This window comes from Staurois parvus, unplaced genomic scaffold, assembly GCF_062004578.1.
Source record: "Staurois parvus isolate SC_StPar_1 unplaced genomic scaffold, SC_StPar_1.0 ptg001328l, whole genome shotgun sequence".
NCBI classification, from domain to species: Eukaryota; Metazoa; Chordata; class Amphibia; order Anura; family Ranidae; genus Staurois; species Staurois parvus.
The window spans coordinates 2,226,184-2,248,603 of NW_028319124.1; the positions used below are offsets into that span (position 1 = coordinate 2,226,184).

General features: G+C 41.5%; 1 protein-coding gene across 1 annotated transcript in view; it reads left to right on the forward strand.

Moving 5' to 3' along the window:
• LOC149436924 (perlucin-like protein) overlaps positions 1-22,420 on the forward strand; it is a 61,894-nt gene that overhangs the window by 11,489 nt on the left and 27,985 nt on the right. The window contains exons 2-4 of the mRNA XM_089661241.1: positions 9,393-9,443; positions 10,358-10,465; positions 17,574-17,615. Coding sequence (XP_089517367.1) covers positions 9,393-9,443; positions 10,358-10,465; positions 17,574-17,615 — 201 coding nt within the window. The remainder of the gene's footprint in view (positions 1-9,392; positions 9,444-10,357; positions 10,466-17,573; positions 17,616-22,420) is intronic.

Consider the following 22,420-nt stretch of genomic DNA (forward strand, 5'->3'; position numbering starts at 1 on the left):
CACTAGTCTATTGTTGGGAATGCAACAGCATGTACTATATAGTATTGTATGTTAATATCACTTGACCAGTAGATGGCACTGTACACTAAGGTTACCAGTTGTGCATATGTGTAAAACTTGTTTGTTCTCTCTCTTTTTCTCTCTTCCTCTCTTCAAAACCAATATGTCTGCTGAAATGTGTTCTGTATGTTTGCAACTTAAGCCACACAAGTAAAACAGTGTTCTGCCTCATCACAAGCTACCAGTGTCTTCTCTAACACATAACCAACATCTATCACCAATTTCAATAGTGTATCATGCCTTCAATAATCTTCAAAACAATCTTCTTCTATTCTAATCACCCATGCAATATGTGCGCTCACCTTCTAAAGTGGACCCCAATATCTACATGATTGTACTTTCTGAAATGTACATTTCAGTTGTGCCTTGTTTCTGTTTTACATACTGTTTGAAGCTGTCATGTCACTTTACAGTCTATTTCTTGAAAAATAAAATCGTTTGTAAACAAAAAAAAGTGGACCCCAATATCAAATTAAAGTGTTACTAAACTCACAACAGTAAAATCAGTCTGTATATGCAGTAAAGCATGCTTGTTATACTCACTGTGGAACTTAAGGGGTTAATCCACTGCATTGTGTAAAAAGGCTGTTTGATCTTGACTTCTCTGATCCTCCCCTTCTTCCAGTGTCCATAGCGTGTGGAGTCACTCTGCACATGCTCAGTTTGGTGTGTATTGCTAGAGAGGTTTTTTTTTTCTTGGGAGAGTGCATGTGATCAGCACAGGTCCAATCAGCACTGTCCAGACAGAGGTCAGGCGTCCTGCATCCTCCTAAAGCAGAATTAAAACTTCCCCCACAAGCTTTAACATGTGCTCTGCTGGACACCACAAGACTGCTGTAACTGCTGATGAGAAAAGGTATTTATCAGTTTATATTTACTAAAATAATTGCACTTCCATGTTCTGTGTATTGTTGGAGACCAGATATAGAGAATGCAGGGTACTGGGTTTAGTAACATTTTAATGTCATAAAATATGAATTCTCAAATTCAGAGAAAAAATTCTTGACTGATCAGCATGTCCTCTACTTCCTCTCCTGTTGTGGCAGAGCTCTCACAGGTATGAGGACAAACTAACAGAAAAAAACACAAAATAGTGCTCAACAGGAAATTCAAAGTGATGCACTCACATTCTGTTCATATATATGTACAAGTAAACAATCTTTACTCCTCAATATAAGCTGGCTGCTCACCTTCTCAAATGGACCCCAATACACATATCAAGGTCATAAGAGCTTCTGTTACTCCTCCCAAGGTTTAGAATTTTGAATTTCCCGTAGTGTACGGAGAGCACTATTTTGTGTTTTTTCTGTTTGCATGTCTTCATACCTGTGAGAGTTTTGCCACAGCGGGAGAGGAAGGGGAAGACAAATGTTAATCGGTTGAGAAATTTCCCTCTAGATTAGTGAATTCATGCTTTTATGACCTTGATTTGATATTGGGGTCCACTTTAGAAGGTGAGCACACATATTGCACTGGTGATTAGAATAATATGAAGAAGAGGATTTGGAAGAATATTAGAGACATGATACACTATTGAGATTGGCAATAGACTAGTGACACTATACTAGGAGGACTTTTGATTTGTTTCATTTTTTGTTTATTTGTATTTAGTTTTTTGTGCTACGTCTTAAATATGATAATGTTTTATGGTGTGGTGAGAAGCGGCAATTTCTGTGGATACACTGAGAGGGACACTGCGCTGATTGTTCTCTATATATACTGTATATTTTGTTATTAGGTGGCACTCATACATTTAATCTCAGAAAAGGCAGACATTATTAACTTTCTAGAATTAGTAATAAAAAATACAGACAAAAGTGATTGTATAGTGATGTTTACTACCCAGAAATATGATAGAGATGCTTTAGGACAGAATACTGACGTGTGCAATGTTAGTGATATAGAAACAACTGTGTTTTTTGGCTTATTCTTTTTGGCCTGGTTTCCACTGGGGAATCTGTGGAGGTCCTTTGTAAAAAAACAAAAAAAAGCAGAATATTTGAAGGTGCAGTCCCCCATAACCCTGCTTTTTCATCAATTGCCCACAAGGTGGGTGGACCACTGGATAAGCACCCTATTGTGGCTGAAATGAGATCCGTTTTAAAGAAACTAAGGAAGACATGAACCTTCAACCATTAGTGTTGCCATTACTTGGTTCATCAGGGACATGAAAGTAGTTTTATCTGAAACTCATAAGCGTACATTACAGGAAGATTTTGCTTTGATAAAATTGGATGTTCAAACCTATATTCTATTCCGCACCAGCTTTCCTTGGTAGCTTTGCAGTTCCATCTCAATGGGTATTGTGGTTACTCTCATAATTTACTGGAATTTTCTTCAGTTCTCACTAGAGTACTTGCAATTTTTTTTTTGCTCATTTGGGTCTTCTACCTGCAGATGTGCAGAGCTTTAATGGAGGATAGATTTCCCCCCTCTTTCATCAAGTTGTATATGGGTTAGAGAGAGGAGCTGCTCATCTTTGTGGATAGAAGACACCATGGGCAAAACGTTGCACGGTATGGGAGGTACATAGTCATAGATTACCTCTTTTTGGTATGGAGTGGTCCTATTACTTTACTTGAAAATGTTGTGCACAATGCTTCTTAATGACTACAACGTGGATTTGTATTTTACTTGCACTTGAGATATGGTAAAGATTCATTTTTTGGGCATCACTTATATGAGTGATGTTGAGACAGGTGTGGGGTCCACTACATACTGTAAACCTTAGGAAATTCCACTCCAAGAGCATCCAGTTGTCATCCACCACAAGTGCATCCAGTTGTCATCCACCACAAGTGCATCCAGTTGTCATCCACCACAAGTGCATCCAGTTGTCATCCACCCCAAGTGCATCCAGTTGTCATCCACCACAAGTGCATCCAGTTGTCATCCACCCCAAGTGCATCCAGTTGTCATCCACCACAAGTGCATCCAGTTGTCATCCACCCCAAGTGCATCCAGTTGTCATCCACTCCAAGTGCATCCAGTTGTCATCCACCACAAGTGCATCCAATTGTCATCCACTCAAAGTGCATCCAGTTGTAATCCACCACAAGTGCATCCAGTTGTCATCCACCACATGTAACTAAATCTATCCAAGTAGGTGAATTTTTTAAGGGCAGGAGAAATTATTCTACTGAACCCCTTTGGCAAAAGAGCATGAGATTGTTAAGAAGCATCTTACATACAGAGGTTATTCTGTGTATTTCATCATTTGAAGCAAGAAGATCGCCCAAAATAATTGTATAGGTGACTTTTAAAGAGAGGAAGGGAATTCAGTTATCCCATACAGCATAAACATGATTGGCTGACTTTTGTAACTTCCTTCTCTGCAGAATTTAATCAGGTAGTGAGAATCATAACCAGTTACTCAAGGTCCTTACTAGAGATGAGCGAATTATTCAAAAATTCGATTCGGCTGATTCGCCGAATTTGCGGGAGAAATTCAATTCGATGCGAATTTATTCGCTGCGAATTTAACTTATTAAAAGGGTTTCTAGGCTTCAGAGAGCCTTTATATTAGTGCAGAACACTGTACCTTTAATTTAAATGCCCTTGGAGCCTGCTGGGGAAGAGAAATAATACTGTCAGTCAGTATGACATGCAGATGAGTGCCGTCGATCTTAGAATCACCGCACACTTCACTCATTTGGGCAGTCACGGGGCACGACGAAGAAGAAGAAGAAGAAGAAGAAGAGGGAGAATGAAAAGAAGAATGAAAAGAAGAAGAAGAAGAATGAAAAGAAGAAGAAGAGAAAAATGAAAAGAAGAATGAAAAGAAGAAGAAGAAGAATGAAAAGAAGAATGAGAAGAAGAATGAAAAGAAGAATGAAAAGAAGAATGAGAAGAATGAAAAGAAGAATGAAAAGAAGAATGAAAAGAAGAATGAAAAGAAGAAGAAGAATGAAAAGAAGAAGAAGAAGAATGAAAAGAAGAATGAAAAGAAGAAGAAGAAGAATGAAAAAGAAGAAGAAGAATGAAAAGAAGAATGAAAAGAAGAAGAATGAAAAGAAGAAGAATGAAAATAAGAAGAAGAAGAATGAAAAGAAGAATGAGAAGAAGAATGAAAAGAAGAATGAAAAGAAGAATGAGAAGAATGAAAAGAAGAATGAAAAGAAGAAGAAGAAGAATGAAAAGAAGAATGAAAAGAAGAAGAAGAAGAATGAAAAGAAGAAGAAGAGGAATGAAAAGAAGAATGAAAAGAAGAAGAAGAAGAATGAAAAGAAGAAGAAGAAGAATGAAAAGAAGAAGAAGAAGAATGAAAAGAAGAATGAAAAGAGGAAGAAGAAGAAGAATGAAAAGAAGAAGAATGAAAAGAAGAAGAAGAAGAATGAAAAGAAGAAGAAGAATGAAAAGAAGAATGAAAAGAAGAATGAAAAGAAGAATGAAAAGAAGAAGAAGAAGAATGAAAAGAAGAATGAAAAGAAGAAGAAGAAGAATGAAAAGAAGAAGAAGAATGAAAAGAAGAATGAAAAGAAGAAGAAGAAGAATGAAAAGAAGAAGAAGAAGAATGAAAAGAAGAATGAAAAGAAGAAGAAGAAGAATGAAAAGAAGAAGAAGAAGAATGAAAAGAAGAATGAGAAAAAGAATGAAAAGAAGAATGAAAAGAAGAATGAGAAGAATGAAAAGAAGAATGAAAAGAAGAAGAAGAAGAATGAAAAGAAGAAGAAGAAGAAGAATGAAAAGAAGAATGAAAAGAAGAAGAAGAAGAATGAAAAGAAGAATGAAAAGAAGAAGAAGAATGAAAAGAAGAAGAATGAAAAGAAGAAGAAGAAGAAGAGTGAAAAGAAGAATGAAAAGAAGAAGAATGAAAAGAAGAAGAATGAAAAGAAGAATGAAAAGAAGAAGAAGAATGAAAAGAAGAAGAAGAAGAATGAAAAGAAGAAGAAGAAGAATGAAAAGAAGAATGAGAAGAAGAATGAAAAGAAGAATGAAAAGAAGAATGAGAAGAATGAAAAGAAGAATGAAAAGAAGAAGAAGAAGAATGAAAAGAAGAATGAAAAGAAGAAGAAGAAGAATGAAAAGAAGAAGAAGAAGAATGAAAAGAAGAATGAAAAGAAGAAGAAGAAGAATGAAAAGAAGAAGAATGAAAAGAAGAATGAGAAGAAGAATGAAAAGAAGAATGAAAAGAAGAATGAGAAGAATGAAAAGAAGAATGAAAAGAAGAAGAAGAATGAAAAGAAGAAGAAGAAGAATGAAAAGAAGAATGAAAAGAAGAAGAAGAAGAATGAAAAGAAGAAGAAGAATGAAAAGAAGAAGAATGAAAAGAAGAAGAAGAAGAATGAAAAGAAGAAGAAAAATGAAAAGAAGAAGAAGAAGAAGAAGAATGAAAAGAAGAAGAATTCCAGTACAGCAAAAAGTGTATCTGCAGAGAGCTCCGCTATTTCTGACAGTTCTCTGACAGTTCCTTCACATTTACAGCGGTTGAAACATTGTATCTATTTGTTTCCGAATAAAAACATCTGTATCCTAAATGGAAACAAATAGATACAATGTTTCAACCGCTGTAAATGTGAAGGAACTGTCAGAGAACTGTCAGAAATAGTGGAGCTCTCTGCAGTGACACTTTTTGCCGGCTGATCGGGGAAAATTCGATTCGTGCATCCGAAGTTTGCTAAAATTCGGATTCGGTGCGAATCAAATTTTTCCTAATATTCGAAACGAATTCCACTTCGCCAAGTTCGATTCGCTCATCTCTAGTCCTTACGAAAGGGTGTTGTTTCCCTAACCAGAGAACTCCAACATTTGGGCCAGTGTTGTCTTCCAGTTATTATGGACCCAAAGATCCAAAAGAAAACTTGGTTGTCAACAATGGGCTTGTATCATTGTAGTGTTTGTACATGAAGATACTGCAGAGTTCACAAAAGAAGCAAAACTAAGGGTTTGGGTTTTTTTTCCCTGCCTGCAAACTTCCCTGCCACTAAACTACTGAAGAATCCTATGGTGTGCATGGACATATAGGCTAACATGAAGGGGAGTTAACAGGCAGAGAAAAGTAAAAGCTCAAAACAGCTCAAACGCCTGTTGGAGCGCCTTCTTTGAGCTGCAGTGTGCATGAGGCCTTAGAATTACTGAGCATTATCGTGATGGTCAGAATGTGAAAGACCTATGATCTTTTAATATGTCCAAGCATTCTGTGCAAACACATAAAGGTTATACTTTCATTTCTGTGGGATTGAACTGGTGATTTTGTTCCCACTAAGTCCTAATGCATACCCTTTTTTTTTTAGCGTTTTTGCATTAGCGTTTAGCAGAGTTTTGTCATGTTTGCGGTTTTTAGCGTTTTTTTTTTGGTAACAAAACTTAAACAAGAATGGAGTACATGGGAGGACACCCCGGAGGAAGCCATTGCTGTCCAAAAAGAATATTGCAGCACGTTTGAAGTTTGCAAAAGAGCACCTGGATGTTCCACAGCACTACTGGCAAAATATACTGTGGACAGATGAAACCAAGATTGAGTTGTTTGGGAAGAACACACAACACTATGTGTGGAGAAAAAAAGGCACAGCACACCAACATCAAAACCTCATCCCCACTGTAAAACATGGCGGATGGAGCATCATGGTTTGGGGCTGCTTTGCTGCCTCAGGGCCTGGACGGATTGTTGTCATTGATGGGAAAATGAATTCCAGAGTTTATCAAGACATTTTGCAGGAAAACGTACGACCATCTGTCCGCCAACTGAAGCTCCGCAGAGGATGGGTGATGCAACAGGACAATGACCCAAAGCATACAAGTAATTCAACAAAACAATGGCTGCAACAGCACAGAATACGCCTTCTGGAGTGGCCCAGTCAGAGTCCTGACCTCAACCCGATTGAAATGCTGTGGCATGACCTTAAGAGAGAGCGATTCACACCAGACATCCCAAGAATATTGCTACACTGAAACAGTTTTGTGAAGAGGAGTGGTCCAAAATGACTCCAGATCGTTGTGCAGGTCTGATCTGCAACTACAGGAAATGTTTGGTTGAGGTTATTGCTGCCAAAGGAGGGTCAACCAGTTATTAAGTCCAAAGGTTCACATACTTTTTCCTCCCTGCACTGTGAATGTTTACATGTTATGTGCATATAAACCATGGCAACATCTAATGTTTGTGTAGTATTATGTTCAGCAGACTGTGTTCTTCTATTGTTGTGACTTAGATGACGTTCAGAGCACATTGTATTCCCAATTCATGCAAAACTCCACATAATCCCAAGGGGTTCACATACTTTTTCTTGCAACTGTATTTAGGTTGTAGTCTAGGATTCCTTTAGGTTTAATCCATTGCTGGGATGTAAATTTATATTTAATGTAATCTTTAATTGTGTGATTTTCTCATGGTTTGATTACTCACCTTTTTGTATTTGCATTTTACATGGCTATCTGTTGGTGCTGTATTATGCTTTCATTGTACATTGATACGTTTATCATCCACAGATGCATGTAATTAATAGTTATCCCGTGTTCATGGATTTCAGGAGGAGTATATTAATGAAGTATGTTCACTAGTGCGTTGGCTTTAATGAATGCCTTTTTGGAACTGCTTTGCTGCTGTACTTTTATGGAACTGTTTGTATAGTGAACAATACATTTTGCAGACATGTCAATGTGGAAGGATTTCCTCTTTGAACATTATCTGTGTGTGGACAATCAGGAGCCTTGATCCCAGCACCAGTGCTTTCTGCTTTTCCACAGCATTAATCAGATGTCAGGGAAGAGCAGTGACATTATGTTTTTTAGTAATGATATACATTTATGATTGAAAGTGGAAAATGACAGTGCCTCTTTAAAACCCAACTTCACAGATTTTTTTTATAGCACTTGTTTCCACTTTCCTGGGTGAAAACAAAGTTATTAAAGCACAATTCACCCATTCCATACTCCACTTTTGCTGTCTACATCCTACTCCATCGCTGGCCACCAGTCCTCTTCTGCTGGGTGTCATTTAATCTACATCCTTTGAGCTCAGGCTGTCACAAACACAAACCCTAGAGCAGTGGTTCTCAACCTGTGGGTCGCAACCCCTTTGGGGGTCGAACGACCCTTTCACAGGGGTCCCCTAAGACCATCAGAAAACACATATTTCCGATGTGTAAAGAGCAGCTACTGTGTAGAAAGCAGCTGCTGTGTTGAAAGCAGCTACTCTGTTAAAAGCAGCTACTGTGTTGAAAGCAGCAGTATTGGAGGTAAAACGACACTCATGAATTATAATTACTGGGTAAATAATTTTATGGTTGGGGGTCACCACAACATGAGGAACTGTATTAAAGGGTCACGGCATTAGGAAGGTTGAGAATCACTGCCCTAGAGTGATTTATCACCCATCCTGGGCTTAGAGTAGAATGCTGCATAGGGCAGAGCTTACATTTTGATGCTGTTTGCAGCATTGAGGACTACCCACTGCTGACACCAGAGAAGTTGCACTAAACTTATTACATGACTAGCTGGAATAAACCTGGGTTTCTGCTATGTATGCTTGACATTTTTGCAATGTATGGAGACCAGTGTGCAGAGAGGAGGGTGCTAGGTTTTGGGTTGGGGTCAAAAAGCCAACTTATGCAAGCCATAGACGGTTCGTCTGAAAAATTAAACATTGTTCGTTCTGTAATCCGATGTTGCCACCAATGATTTAAAAAATCGGTAGTTTTTCACAAATTTTCCAGCATGACCGATAAACAAAATGAGGAGGAACCGCGAAAATCAGCCGATGCCAATGCCCCACTAACAGTGCGAAAAGCGTCCGATTATTTTTTCGGATGAAAAATTGGCAGATTTTTGAATCGTCTATGGCCTGCATTAGGCTCCATTCACAACTATGCAGCTTGCTTTTTGTCCATTTTGTAGTGCTTTTCACAGTTTGTTTTGCTTGTTTTGTTTTTTACGTGTTTTTGATGCATTTTTTTATTTGCTGAGCAGAATAGAAATGCAAAACACGGCAAACACGCACTACCATGCTTTTCAGCAAATTCTCCATTGATCTCTATTGTAGCAAAACCGCTGCTTTTTGCTTTTAAAAAAGTCCCTGACCCTTTCCAAAAACGCAGCAACTCAAAAAAGTGTAGATGTGAATATGTTCCATAGGAAACCATGTTAAATGGACTGTAGTGCTTTTCTACAAAAAGCACTAAAAAACACATTGGTGTGAACGGAGCCTTAGGCTTGAAGACTGATCTGAATCCAGAGAAAAAAGGAAAGTATAGAGCATTTACCGTATCCTCCTCAAAAGATATGTAAAACATAGAGATGCAGAATATTTTTTGCAGGAATAAGCATTTTTGCTTTGATATATCTCTGCAATTCAACATTAAATACTGACTAATCAGTTGTATTCTTATTTTTTTTAGAATTGGATAATTCATCGTCTTTTTTCCACGAAAGGTTTTCCAGTGGAGCGGGTAAGAAAAAAGAACATAATTTAGTGCATTCCAAAAAAAGGGGAAAGATATGAAGGGATTCCATAGTAAAAGACCAGCAAGGACTAAATTATTCATAGCATGGGGCCTGTACATTACAAGGACACAGCAGTAACAAAGGGGTCAGAGAAACAATGGAACATAGCGGTGGTCATGGTCACAGGCATCTGACAATCCCAGATGTGTTGAATGACAGAGTGTCTACAGCCTGGTACACACAGGCACTTTTATTTTTATTCAAGCCAGCGGGCTGAACAAAAGAAAAAACTTAGAATCTTGCAAGGTGCTCAATGTACTAACCAGGGGCGGACTGACAACTCATGGGGCCCCCGGGCAATAGGGGATCATGGGGCCCCTGTGTCCTTGCCCAAACTCAAAAAAGCCTATGAAAAAGGTACCAGGGGCATCTCATGGGGCCCCCTACTGACCCCGGGCCCTCGGGAAGTGCCCGAGTTTCCAAATGGTCAGTCTGCCCCTGGTACTAACTATGTAATGTTAGTACAGCAATCTCCCCTCTGAGCTATTGTGTTCTGACAGGGGGACTGCCTCCCTGTCAGAACACACTGGTCAGTGCTCGCAGCCATTGACTGTATATGCTGATCAGACACCAATAGGCTGCTGTTTTACCAACATGCCCGTTCAACAGAAGCCGCACAGGCTGCTGTACACATAGGCCGAATGTTGGCCAGTTTCTATTGAACAGGAGTGACAGTGAACCTTTCATTCTGTACATTCAGGCCAGTTAAGAGGTCTTCCTGGTAGCCCACCTGTAAAAATCTGTATGCAAGCTGAATATCAGTCTGTGTTTGAGCTTACATAGAACAACCTGACGTCTGCTTGCTGTGTTACTGACATGAATATTTTATTTAATTTATATTTCTTCCTCTCTGTAACAGGAAGCCCTAGAAAAAGCATGCACGGTTGGATATCTCTAGCTCTTGTGGCTGTTCTAGTCATTATATTTGTGATCTTGGCTATTGTCACTGGAGTCCTGTTTGGTCACTGTAAGTATTAGTGCCGAGTTTACAGTGGAAAAATTCTGTCAGTCTTTTGCTCATATACAGCAACATGAACATGTTTATAGGCTTTATAGCAAAACTGAACTTAACTCTCTGAAGCTAGAAACCAGAGGGTGCTAGGAATCCTATTATGACAGTATCAAGATTCCTCATGGTGCAATCTGCTGGTCTTCTCTTGAAAGTATCTGTGACGGACCACCTGGCAACCCGCCTGGCTAAACAGTGCCTCCTGCACTCCAAACCCTTCCAGCAGACCAATAGCTAATGCCAGTCCATAGTTGCCAACTGTCATGGTTTGCCCGGGACGGTCACGAAAATTTGAATGGAGTCCCGCCATTGCTGTGTCCCGGCCAATGTCCTGGAAAACTGAGATCAGGGTTGGGGCAGCAGCAGATAGGGGTTTCTCATTCTGTAAGAGCCTAGTACAGCAGTTAAAACAATTATAAACTTTCCTGGTCTAAGTTGTTCAGCGGGGAATCGGGGGCCCCGGCACACTGAGGACTATTTTTTCATTTTCGGGAGCGGCGGAGTAATCTGCAGTACCGCTGTTTCTTATTAATAAAGTAAACTCCTGGCCACTTTTGTATCACTCCACTGGAGCAATGTAGAAGAGACACAGAAAGGTGTTGGAGACCAATCCCTCCCCCTACCTCTGACCCCAGCAGCTCGAACCAGGCGATGACTTTGAGGACTCCGGATCCCCAGCATCCCCAAGGCAGTGTGAGTTGGTGGGAGGGTGTGCAGCCAGCCTCAGCCCCCATTCATTCTACTAGTGAAGTGTCAGCAATGGAGGTAAGTGCTGTGTTGGTTTTAGGGGTTTCCAAAACCGCTGTGCTATTATGGAAGTTAAAAAAGTCTGCAATGGGCATATCTCTCCTTTTTTCTTGTAGTACTAGCAGTGACTGTGAGAAATTGGGTTTAAAACTACACCGTCCAATTTCTCACAGTCAGGACAGTGCCACATGAAAATGGAGATTTTTTTTTACTTCTATCTAAAATTTTAGTTAGCTTCTGGGAGACATGTGCCACATGAAAATGGAGATTTTTTTACTTCTATCTAAAATTTTAGAAAAAAGTCCTGTTTGCTGACAAAAATGGTATCTCTGTTTTCATGTAGCATTGTTCTGACTTTGAGAAATTAAACAATGTAGTTTTAAACCCAATTTCTCATAGTCAGTGCTTGCTGACGCCATCATCCATCATCGCTCACAGCATTTTTCACAAATGATGTTGAGCCACACCCACAATTGAAATGATACTCCGCCCACACTGCCTTTCTGGACATACAGAAAAAAAAGTGTCCCTAAAATTTTTTTGGAAATGTTGGCAACTATGCTAGTCCTTTACCCAAATCATCATACACAGACAAGATGTTGAGGTAAAAACCAAAGGAATAACTTTATTGAACAGAAATACAGGTTTTTATACACTTCAAAAATAGAGGCAGTCACCACATGAACAATAAACACAAATATTACACACTGGGGTAAACATCCCACAATGGTTGGGTAAGGAGGTAAAGTTTACATCAGACTAATCACATCAGGAGGATTAGCAAACAGACAGAAACAATAGGTTACTCAATTAACAATGGGAATTCACACCTAGGAGGCACATAATGGGGAAATTACACAACTGGAAAAAGACATTTCAAACCTAGACAGAATAGGCAAACTGTAATGTAAACCAGATTCTTAGCACCAGAAAACCAGTACAGACTTGTGCTCACATTCATATGCATTGGTCACGTGTTCATACTTCTGAGCAACAGATGCGCCATTGCAGTTCATCATGCTCATGTTCGTGCACGCATGTGCACATGCACACCTGCACGTACGCATACCAGTTAGCGTGTACACTTGGCGCCCAATGGTCTATTTAAACTGGTTTGTCATTATGAGCAGTTGCTGAATGGTCCTCAGCGTGTTCCTGAGACGTGATCTGCTGTACCTACTTACCTGTGTATGACCCAGCTTGCCCTTGGATTTCGCTTCTGCTTCTGCCTCAACTCTGTTTACCTGCTTGCTCTGACCTCGGCTTGTTTACTGCACTGGCCTTAGCCTGCAGTTTCTGTATTGCTTTGCCCGGCTGTTACTGATCTTGGACTGCCTTCTGGATTTGCTCTGCCTGATGATTTAGTCCCTTGCTGCCTGGTTGTTACCGTCTGCTGCCTGTCTGATCCTGCTTCTGTCTTCTGCTCTGGTGCAAAGCTGCTCTTACATCCTGTTCCGAGGACTGCGATTACCAGCTCTACTCACCTACCGAGTCTACAGCCAGCTACTCCAGTACTTGTGCCACTCTTTGCCCTCACAGTCTGTCTCCACCTTCGGGAGTTTTGGGCAGGAGGTGCAAGAGAGGCCTCTACAACGTTCCAGTCTTCACTAGGTACATGATACAAACACAGGTACATAACATCTTTTTAAACAGATTACATATAAGAGCAGGAGACCCCAGCATCAGGTTATTTTGAGCTGATTATCATCTTCTGCTTTGAGTATAGGAGAGGGTTGAAGCAGTCAGTGCTGGTTTGGGCTGTTGGCTCTATACCCCAACAAAACACAGAGGCCCCAAATCTGTATTTGGGTGCCTAAGTTCTAAGATTCTGTGTGCTTCTGGGAGACATGGACTTGAATCCAAAGTCAAACTACTTCAAAGGCCACCTGGGTACACACCTCCCAAAGAATAGAGCCACCTTTAAATGCCAGGGCCATAGTCAGTAGGTAAAAGGCTAACCTGCAGTCCCCTCCGAAATCCCCTGTCTCGGTCACAGTATCTATGGATCCATAACAGCCAGGCTGTAAGTACACAAAGTTCTACTGATGTGAAAGATGATTAGAAGTCTACCTTAACCATAGTTTACTGGGGTTTATAGACTGCTATGACTCAGTAAATGTCTTGCATCTTCTGATTGGAATTAAGTGCTCATGTTAACTGTACCTTGGCAATGAAAACCTGACTGAAGTCCTAACCCATCTATCCAAAACTGGGTAGAAAAAGTTTAGCTGGGCTACAAACTTTTTCCACCTATTCCAGTAAAAAGTAGAACAGAGCAGAGAAGCTTTACTGGGACAAAGCTGAGTGCAGTCTACCATGGTAGTAGCTGAAAGGGGTTGAAGGAAATCTCAAAATTATTTCCAGAGCAGGGATAGATTAAATTCTGTGCCTATCCAAATGAGTAAAGATTTGCATTTGACACCAATATTTCAAAACCCCTGGTACCCAACCTGTGGCTATTGGTGCTTGCAACAGGGCCCCTTGACTCCAGGAGTCAGCTGTGGGAACAGGCACATTTATTTGTAAATGGCTTGTAATGGCAGTTATCTCTACCAGTCTCATGTAACATGTCCTTAGTCTGTGACTGTTTCCTACAAATCTTTAGTCTTCAACCATACCTGCGAGTATGTACAGGGCTGTCTTAATGCCTGGGCACCCCTGGGTATACCAGGTGCATGTGGGCCCCATGATAATTTTGCACCACATTATACTTGCCAACTGTCCTGGATTTGCCAGGATTCACGCTTTTCACTAAGCTGTCCCAGGATGCCCTCCTGATCCTAATATTGTGCCCTTCTGATCCCCCCATACTCTTCCCTCCTGATCTGACCCATACTGTGCTCTCCTGATCTGCCCCGTACTGTGCCCTCCTGATCCCCCCGTACTGTGCCCTCCTGATCCACCCTGTACTGTACCCTCCTGATCCCCCCTGTACTGTGCCCTCCTGATCCGCCCTGTACTGTGCCCTCCTGATCCCCCTGTACTATTCCCTCCTGATCCCCCATACTCTGCTCTTTGCTTCGGTAGGTCTTTGATTTATGGCATGTTTTCTTATTGTTTAAAATTGATTTTATTAAATATACTAATAAATATATATTTAATTCTATCAACTATACTTTAAAGAAGAACTCCAGGATAGGCAAAAAAAAAAAATCACACATTAGCATACCTGCTACACAAAACACTAAACAGTTAATACATTTGTGAAATTCCTTACCATTGCAAAGAAAAGTCTAAATGAATGTTCAGGAAGTCATCTCTGTAATTGAAGAGGTAACACCATCTGCTCTGCCAAGAGGAAGTGTAACAGCCAGGATTACATCATATCCTCTCCTCTCAGGAAACTACACTTCCCATCAATCTCTGGGAATTGCAGTGAATGTGGGCGGGTACACTAGGCCTGTACATGTTGAATGTGTACTCGCCCACTTCAATGTAAACCACACCCTCTCATTCTCCAGCCACACTGCTCAGCACCACACAGCAGCACAGTTAACTGACAATCTTATAAATGTGAATCATGCATATACAAAATGTTTAATTCATTCTGTGTGGTCTACTTTATATTGAATTTTCCCTCCTCTAGGTTTTCTGTTACTGGCTGTGGCTGCCCTCTTCACATGCAATAATTCCCCCTCCAGCCACAACAGCAGATAAACTAATTGATCAGATAACGTTTCCATACTACTGGAGATGACCTGAAACATATTCCATGGGGTCACAGACAAGAACACATTTATAGTACAGCAAGGAAGGCATTGAAACTCTGCCAATGTTTTTATGTCTGTTCCTGTGCCAGGGTCAGGAAGTGAGGTGAAGTCTCCCTCCAGTGGGGTCACAGGAACAGGAACAGGAAGTCTCCTCCAGTGGTGTTTCTGGAACAGAAATTGAGGGGAAGTTTCCCTCCAGTGGGGTCACAGGGACAGAAAGTGAGGGGAAGTCCCCCACCAGTGGTGTCACAGGGACAGGAAGTGAGGAAAAATCTCCCTCCGGTGGGGTCACAAACAGGAAGTGAGTGGAAGTCTCCTTCCAATGGGGTCACAGGGACAGGAAGTGAGGTGAAGTCTTCCTCCGGTGGGGTCACAGAAACAGTGAGGGAAAGTCTCTCTCCAGTGAGGTTGTAGAAATAGGATGTGAATGGGAAGTCTCCCTCCAGTGGTGTCACAGGGACAGGAAGTGAGGGGAAGTCTCCCTCCAGTGGGGTCACTGGGACATGAAGTGTGACAGGAGGGGGGAAGTGTGACAGGTGGAGGTGGCAATGTGACACTTGGGGGGCAGTGTGACAGGTGGGGGGGGGGCAGTGTGACAGGTGGAGGGGCAATGTGACAGCTGGGGGGCAGTGTGACAGGAGGAGGGCAATGTAATGGGTGGGTGGTGTGACAGGAGGGGGGCAGAGTGACAGGTGGAGGGGGAAGTGTGGATTCTGCTCCTGCTTCTCCTCCTCTCCCTCCCACAGGCATTCAGCAACTGCAGGGAGGACAAGGCAGATCATCGGTTGCTCTATATGCCACCGGCAGCCCCCCTCATCCAGGTGGGCGGTACTGGAGCAACTGTCAAAGGCCAGCCAATGATTGGATAGTTTAAGAAAGTGGGCAGAGCCCACCCGGTCCCCATCATATTGGCTGGCATTTGACAGCTACTCCTGTCCTGTCCTCTCCCAGCTCTTGCAAGCTTCACCAACTGCTGCAGAACTGTTTTATCTGGCTGTGAGAGGAGCTTTGAGTCTGTGGTCAGTCCTCCTGTGTCCTGGCTGTATCCTCCTCCTCCAGCCAGTGCAGCCTTTCAGAGCAGCCCAGGGGGACTGTCATTTTTAGAACCCCACCTCCATGGGCGATACAGACTGGCAGTCTTCAAGTCCTGTTCTGCCCACTACAGCAAGCAGGGACTATCCCTACTTCCTGTAGATAGAACTACAGATGGGAAGTGCCAATACCAGTGGCTAGATGAATAGGAGGAGTAGCAGCCACTGATCTTACAAACAGGAAACCCCTGGGAATTAAGGGTCTGATTTGAAAATCTTCAGGCTATATCAGAGCAACTATTGAGTTTACAAGAAGATGAATTACACTTTCAGTGAAGGTAGGAAATAAGCAACAAGGACATGTAGAGTAGGTTTTGCTCGGAGTTGTGCTTTAATTCTTGAGAGCAGGTGTGTAAATTGGGGCAGGCTGGTAGGGGTCCCAGTGCATTACTTTCCTTAGGGGCCCATGATGCTATTACAATGGCCCTGAGTATGTAATTAGTCTATGATCATTTCATCAAGTAAGTCTGCAATCTATAACATTCTTCAATGGCATTACAAATACTGAATATTATGTGAGGCCCCTTAACTGCAGTGCCACGGCTGAGTCATCATTACCTTGTTGATCATCACTGTTTTAAAACTGAACCACATTTACAAAATATTTTAATTCAAAAATATTCCTTAATAGCCACAATGATATAAATGTTGTGCCCCAAATACAAATTTTTGAACGCAGTTACTAAAACTAGCAGGGACTTCATTAGTATGCTGCACATGGTCAGTGCAGAGAGCAGGGACACAGGAGGATCCACCACTACAGGCTGCCTGCAGCAAAATACGGGAGGAGGCAAGGACAGGACCAGTCGTTCCGTACAAGTAGAGGGACCCATCTTTATTACAGGAAACAAGAATACACATGCCTCTTGTACTTAGACAGTATTTGCATGGAATTCAGCTCTAAACCCTTAGGCTAGGTTTACAGCTATGCAATTTGCATTTGAGCCTTTTCTGCATTGTGTTTTGCATTGTGTTTTTGCGCTTGCATTTTTGCCGCTTTTTTGATGCGTTTTGCGGGGGGGGGGGTTTATTTTTAAAATTTTTCTTGTTGCTAGGCAGATTTAAAATACAAAATGTATCAACAACAAGGCAAAAATGCAGAAAAAATGCAATACATGCTTTTCTGAAGCATTTCCACTGAAGTCTATAGAACCAAAAATGCAACTTTTTATGTTCAATAAAGTCCCTGCCCCTTTCCAAAAAACACACTGGGTGAAAACCCTCAGATGTGAACATGTCCCTTAGGAAAAATGAGCTGTACTGTGTTTCTGCAAAGCGCAAACCACTGCAGAAAATGCTTAGGTGTGAACATAGAGTTAGTAAGATCCACAAAGACAGATGCATTTTTACTGGGATAGCCCTGTAAACGGGAAAATGCTTATACAACTATCTGTACAATGGGAACAAATATATATTTTTGTAATAAATGTACTGCTTCAATTTTTTTAAGAATATTTTCAAGTATTTTTATTGTTCTCAACATTCAACAGAATCATATTTTTTCTCCTTCATTTTCAGATGCCACCATGGTTGATGAACTCACAGTGCTAAAATATAATGGTAACTAAATTAACACTTTTAATTACTTACGTTGTATTTATGGCAGAACTCTGTCCTGATTGGATGGATGACAGCCTAGTCTAGCTCTCAGTCTATCAGAGAAGTCCTGAACAGGGGAGGACTGAAACTTTTGGCATGGTGGAAAACACAACCAACTAGCCCTTTAATGGTAGGGACAGATTTCTGTGGGCTTAGAAAGTGTACTGCAATAGAGCATTGCTTAGTAGGCATGGTGGAAGGTGGGTGCTCCTAAAGGAGCAGGTCCTTACTGTCAATAGTTTTACTCCAGTGCTACCTGTCAGATTTTTTTTTCACAGTTAAGTCACACAATGGTCCACTAGAGCTCAGTTTTAATTGATACAGGCATGTACCCCAGAATTACATCTCCCAAGAGCCCTTTCCTTACACAGGAAGCAGCATTGTTTTGCTGAGAAGTAAATTAATATGTTCAATGGAGATGGATAGAGAGGGTTAGGTGATAGGCAGAGAAAAATGGTATATTGCTGCAGAAAATTTAAATCTGGGCTTTTCCGAAAGAGAAGGAGATATGTGGAAAGAAGAGGAAAGAAAAGAGGAGAGAAAAGGAAAGACAAGAGGAAAGAAAATGAAAGAAAGAGGAAAGAAGAGGAATGAAAAGAGGAAAGATAAGGAAAGAAAAGAGGAAAGGAAATAGGAAATGTAAGGAAAGAAAAGAGGAAAGAAGATAAAAGCAAGGAGGAAAGATGAGGAAAGAAAAGAGAAAAGATGAGGAAAGAAAAAGAGATAAAAGAGGAAAGATGAGGAAAGAAAAGAGGAACGAAGAGGAAAGAAAAGAGAAAAGATGAGGAAAGAAAAAGAGATAAAAGAGGAAAGATGAGGAAAGAATAGAGGAAAGAAGGGGAAAGAAGAGGAATGAAGAAGAAAGAATAGAGGATAGAAGAGGAAAAAATTAGGAAAGAAGAGGAAAGAAAAGAGAAAAAAAAGAGGAAAAAAGAAGAAAGAAAGCAGGGAAGATGAGAAAAGAAAAGAGGAAAGATAAGGAAAGAAAAGAGAAAAGAAGAAAGAATAGAGGCAAGAATTAAGGAAAGACAAGGAAAGAAAAGAGGAAAGAAAAAAAAGGAAAGATTATGAAAGAAAAGAGGAAAAAAGAAGAAATGCTTTATTGTGGTGTCATCAACTTCTTTTGCAGCACCTGGCATTCATTCATGAAACATCTCAGAGCTCCAAGCTAAGTTTCCTCTTCGCTCTACTAGAAGCTGAGATTTCAGGTCTGAACAGAGAGCAGGTAGCTACTGTATATAAAGCCCACTATGTGTCCCTGACTGTGCTTCCTGCTCTGATGGGTGTCTGAATGGGGAAGAATCTCAACTCAGGGTCTCCAGCCAAACATGTTTTAGTAGCACTTGCCCAGGGTGCAAATAATCTTCTTCCCCTAACCCAGTCCTCTGCTGGGTCATAAGAGGTTGTCTGACCAGGCTCAATATGTCAATTTACATTGTTAATGTGCAGGGGCGGACTGACAACTCATGGGGCCCCCAGGCAATAGGGGATCATGGGGCCCCTGTGTCCTTGCCCAAACTCAAAAAAGCCTATGAAAAAGGTACCAGGGGCATCTCACGAGGCCCCCTACTGACCCCAGGCCCTCTGGCAGTGCCCGAGTTTCCAAATGGTCAGTCCGCCCCTGTTAATGTTTCATGTCTATGCACAAACTTCTATCCATACGTAGACATTGATCTGTCAGATAAGTAAAATTTACAAGCAGTTATGTAGTTGAAGAATCTTCCTTAACCCCTTCCCATCTGGCCACAGCTTATAAATGGTGGACGGGAAGCAGCATCAATGCTGCTCCTGCGTGGCTCACAGAACACACAACAAGGAGCCCGATGATCCGTGTGTCACCAGGACACAGTGGATCACATTACCATTATGTCAGGGGGATCACATAGTGTTTTACCATGTGATTTGCTGTGTCCAATCAGAGAAATCACATGGTAAACAATAGAAACCATAAGTAAACATTGGTTATCCCTGTTCTCACACAGATATCGGCTGTGAGAGCAGAGAGAACCATGCTGCAGCTTGTGAGTGTACAGCAGCCTGTCAGGCTGCATGTACACTCATACACTGCAGTGCCAGCGTGCCCCAGTGACCCCGATCACTGCCCCAGGGGCATATTTACTGTTAAACATCATTCCAGAGAGGTGCAGGTGAGTGCTGGAAGAACACATCTCTCTGTCTGTAGCTCCGGGGATGGCCAGCTCCATTTTCCCTCTCTATCTTTCTCGGGAGGGAGGGGCGATTTTTGCATTACCTAGGGTGGCACAAAAACAAAATACACCACTGCCCAGTGTCCCTGATCACTGCCCCAGTGTCATACCAATAAATAATGCAGCCAGCCCCTGTTACCTGTCCCAGTTCTCGCAGTAACACCACCATATACCATGCCAGTGTCCTGATCACTACCATACCCCATGCTAGCACCATAGTCACCGCTATATGCCATATCAGAACCCTGATCACCACCATAGGCCATACTAATGCCGTGATCATTGGCATACACCATAGCAACACCCTGATTACTGCCATAAAACTTACTAGCATCCTAAGAACCACAATACCCCATAACAGTGTTCTGATCACCTCATATGCCATACCAGCTTCCTGATCACCGCCATACCCTATACTAGCATCCTGATCACCACCATACCCCATGACAGCACCATGATCCCCGCTATATGCCATATCAGAACCCCGATCACCACCAGACGCCATACCAATGCCGTGATCACTGGCATACACCATAGCAACACCCTGATCATTGCCATAAAACTTCGTAGCATCCTAAGAACCACAATACCCCATAACAGTGTTCTGATCACCTCATATGCCATACCAGCGTCCTCATCACCGCCATACCCTATACTAGCATCCTGATCACCACCATACCCCATGACAGTGCCATGATCACCGCTATATGCAATACCAAAACCCTGATCACCACCATATGCCATACCAATGCCCTGATCACCGGCATACACCATAGTAACACCCTGATCACTGCCATAAAACATACTGGCATCCTAATAATCACAATACCCCATACCAGTGTTCTGATCACCACCAAACCCCATACAAGCATCCTGATCACCCCACATGCCATACCAGGGTCCTGATCACTGCCATACTACATACCAGCATCCTTATCACCGCCATACTCCATACCAGCATCTTGGTCACTGCCATGCCCCATACCAGTGTCTGGCATTTTAGGGTCTCAACTGATCAATTTTCAAATATATATTCCATAGTTTGTAGACTCTATAACTTTCACACAGACTAAATTTATACTGTTTTGGGTTATTTTACTCAAAAAAATGTAGCAGAATACATTTTAGCCTAAATTTATTAAGAAAGATTACTTATTTGCAAAATTTTATAACAAAAACTAAGCAGTTATATATATAAAATTAAAAACACAGTAAATACCACTAAAAGAAAGCTCTGTCTCAAAAAATGATAACAATTTCATTTGGGCACATTGTTGCATGGCTGAGTAATTGTCACTCAAAGTGTGACAGTGCTGAAAGCTAAAAATTGGCCTAGACTGGAAGTGGGTGAGAGTGTCTGGACTTGAAGGGGTTAAAGCAATTCTGTCAAACAAATACATAAATAAATAAAATAATAGTCAGCCTATAAAAGAAAAACATCAAAACTCACCAGCCCTGCCGCTATTGACCCTAAACTTTGCTCTCTTATGCAGGCCATAGATGGTTCGTTTATTGGCCAAATTTTCGTCCAAAAGAATAATCGGCTGATATTCGTGCCATTAATGGGGCAATGTCATCGGCCGATTTTCGCGGTTCCTCCTCATTTTTTATTGGTCATGCTGGAATATTTACAAAAAACGGCCGATTTTCGTAATCATTGATGGCAACAGAACGAACGATTTTTTTGTTTTTCGGCCGAAAATGTGGCCGATAACCGAACCTTCTATGGCCTACATTACTCACAGGTTAAAAAATGTTAAGAATCCTACACTTCTGGATGTCAGATGCCTGTGCCCACACTGTGTGCTGTTGGTCCATGGACCAGCCTATGCAATTGAAAGAACACAGTAGTGATGTAATGGTCAGTGGGAGGAACTTCAGTACACAGTAGTGGACACCGGCATCCAACACACCAACATCTTAGATGCTGAAGATCCAGCTGTGAGTGACCCCCAAAGAATGGCACTTCACATGTAGAAAAGGCTGGCAATTAGCCATAGGAAGTGATGATATTATTATTATTGATTTACGTTGTATACTGTAAACAAAATTGCCTGCTGGTGTATTGTACAAAGTAAACTTTGAAAACCAGGGTAGGTAACACAGGTACCTATAAAAAAAAGCATTTGAATGAGTACATATAATTGTATAGCAAAATATTTGCAATCAAAGGAAAATACAGTTTGGAGTAGCCATACCAGCTTAAAATCTAGAACACATATGTCAAACACAAGGCTTGCGGGCTGAATGTGGCTCACCAGGCTATTTCATGTGACCCATGCACATATCTTGCAGCTGTGGCACTCCCCTTGTCTTCGCCCCCAACTTGTCATAGCAGTCGGCAGCAGAGAGGATGACAGATCCACAGCACCCCCTTGCCTCCAGCAGCTGACTCCAGGCCTCCTCTGGTCCTCCTCCAGACCCCACACTTGACTTCTGATGGTGGGGAGGCTTGTCTCTGCCCTCTGTCTCAGTAGTTAGGAGCAGAGAGGAGGACAGAACTCTTGCTATAGATCCTGCACCTCTCTGTGCAGTCACAGCACCCCTTCATCTCCAGCA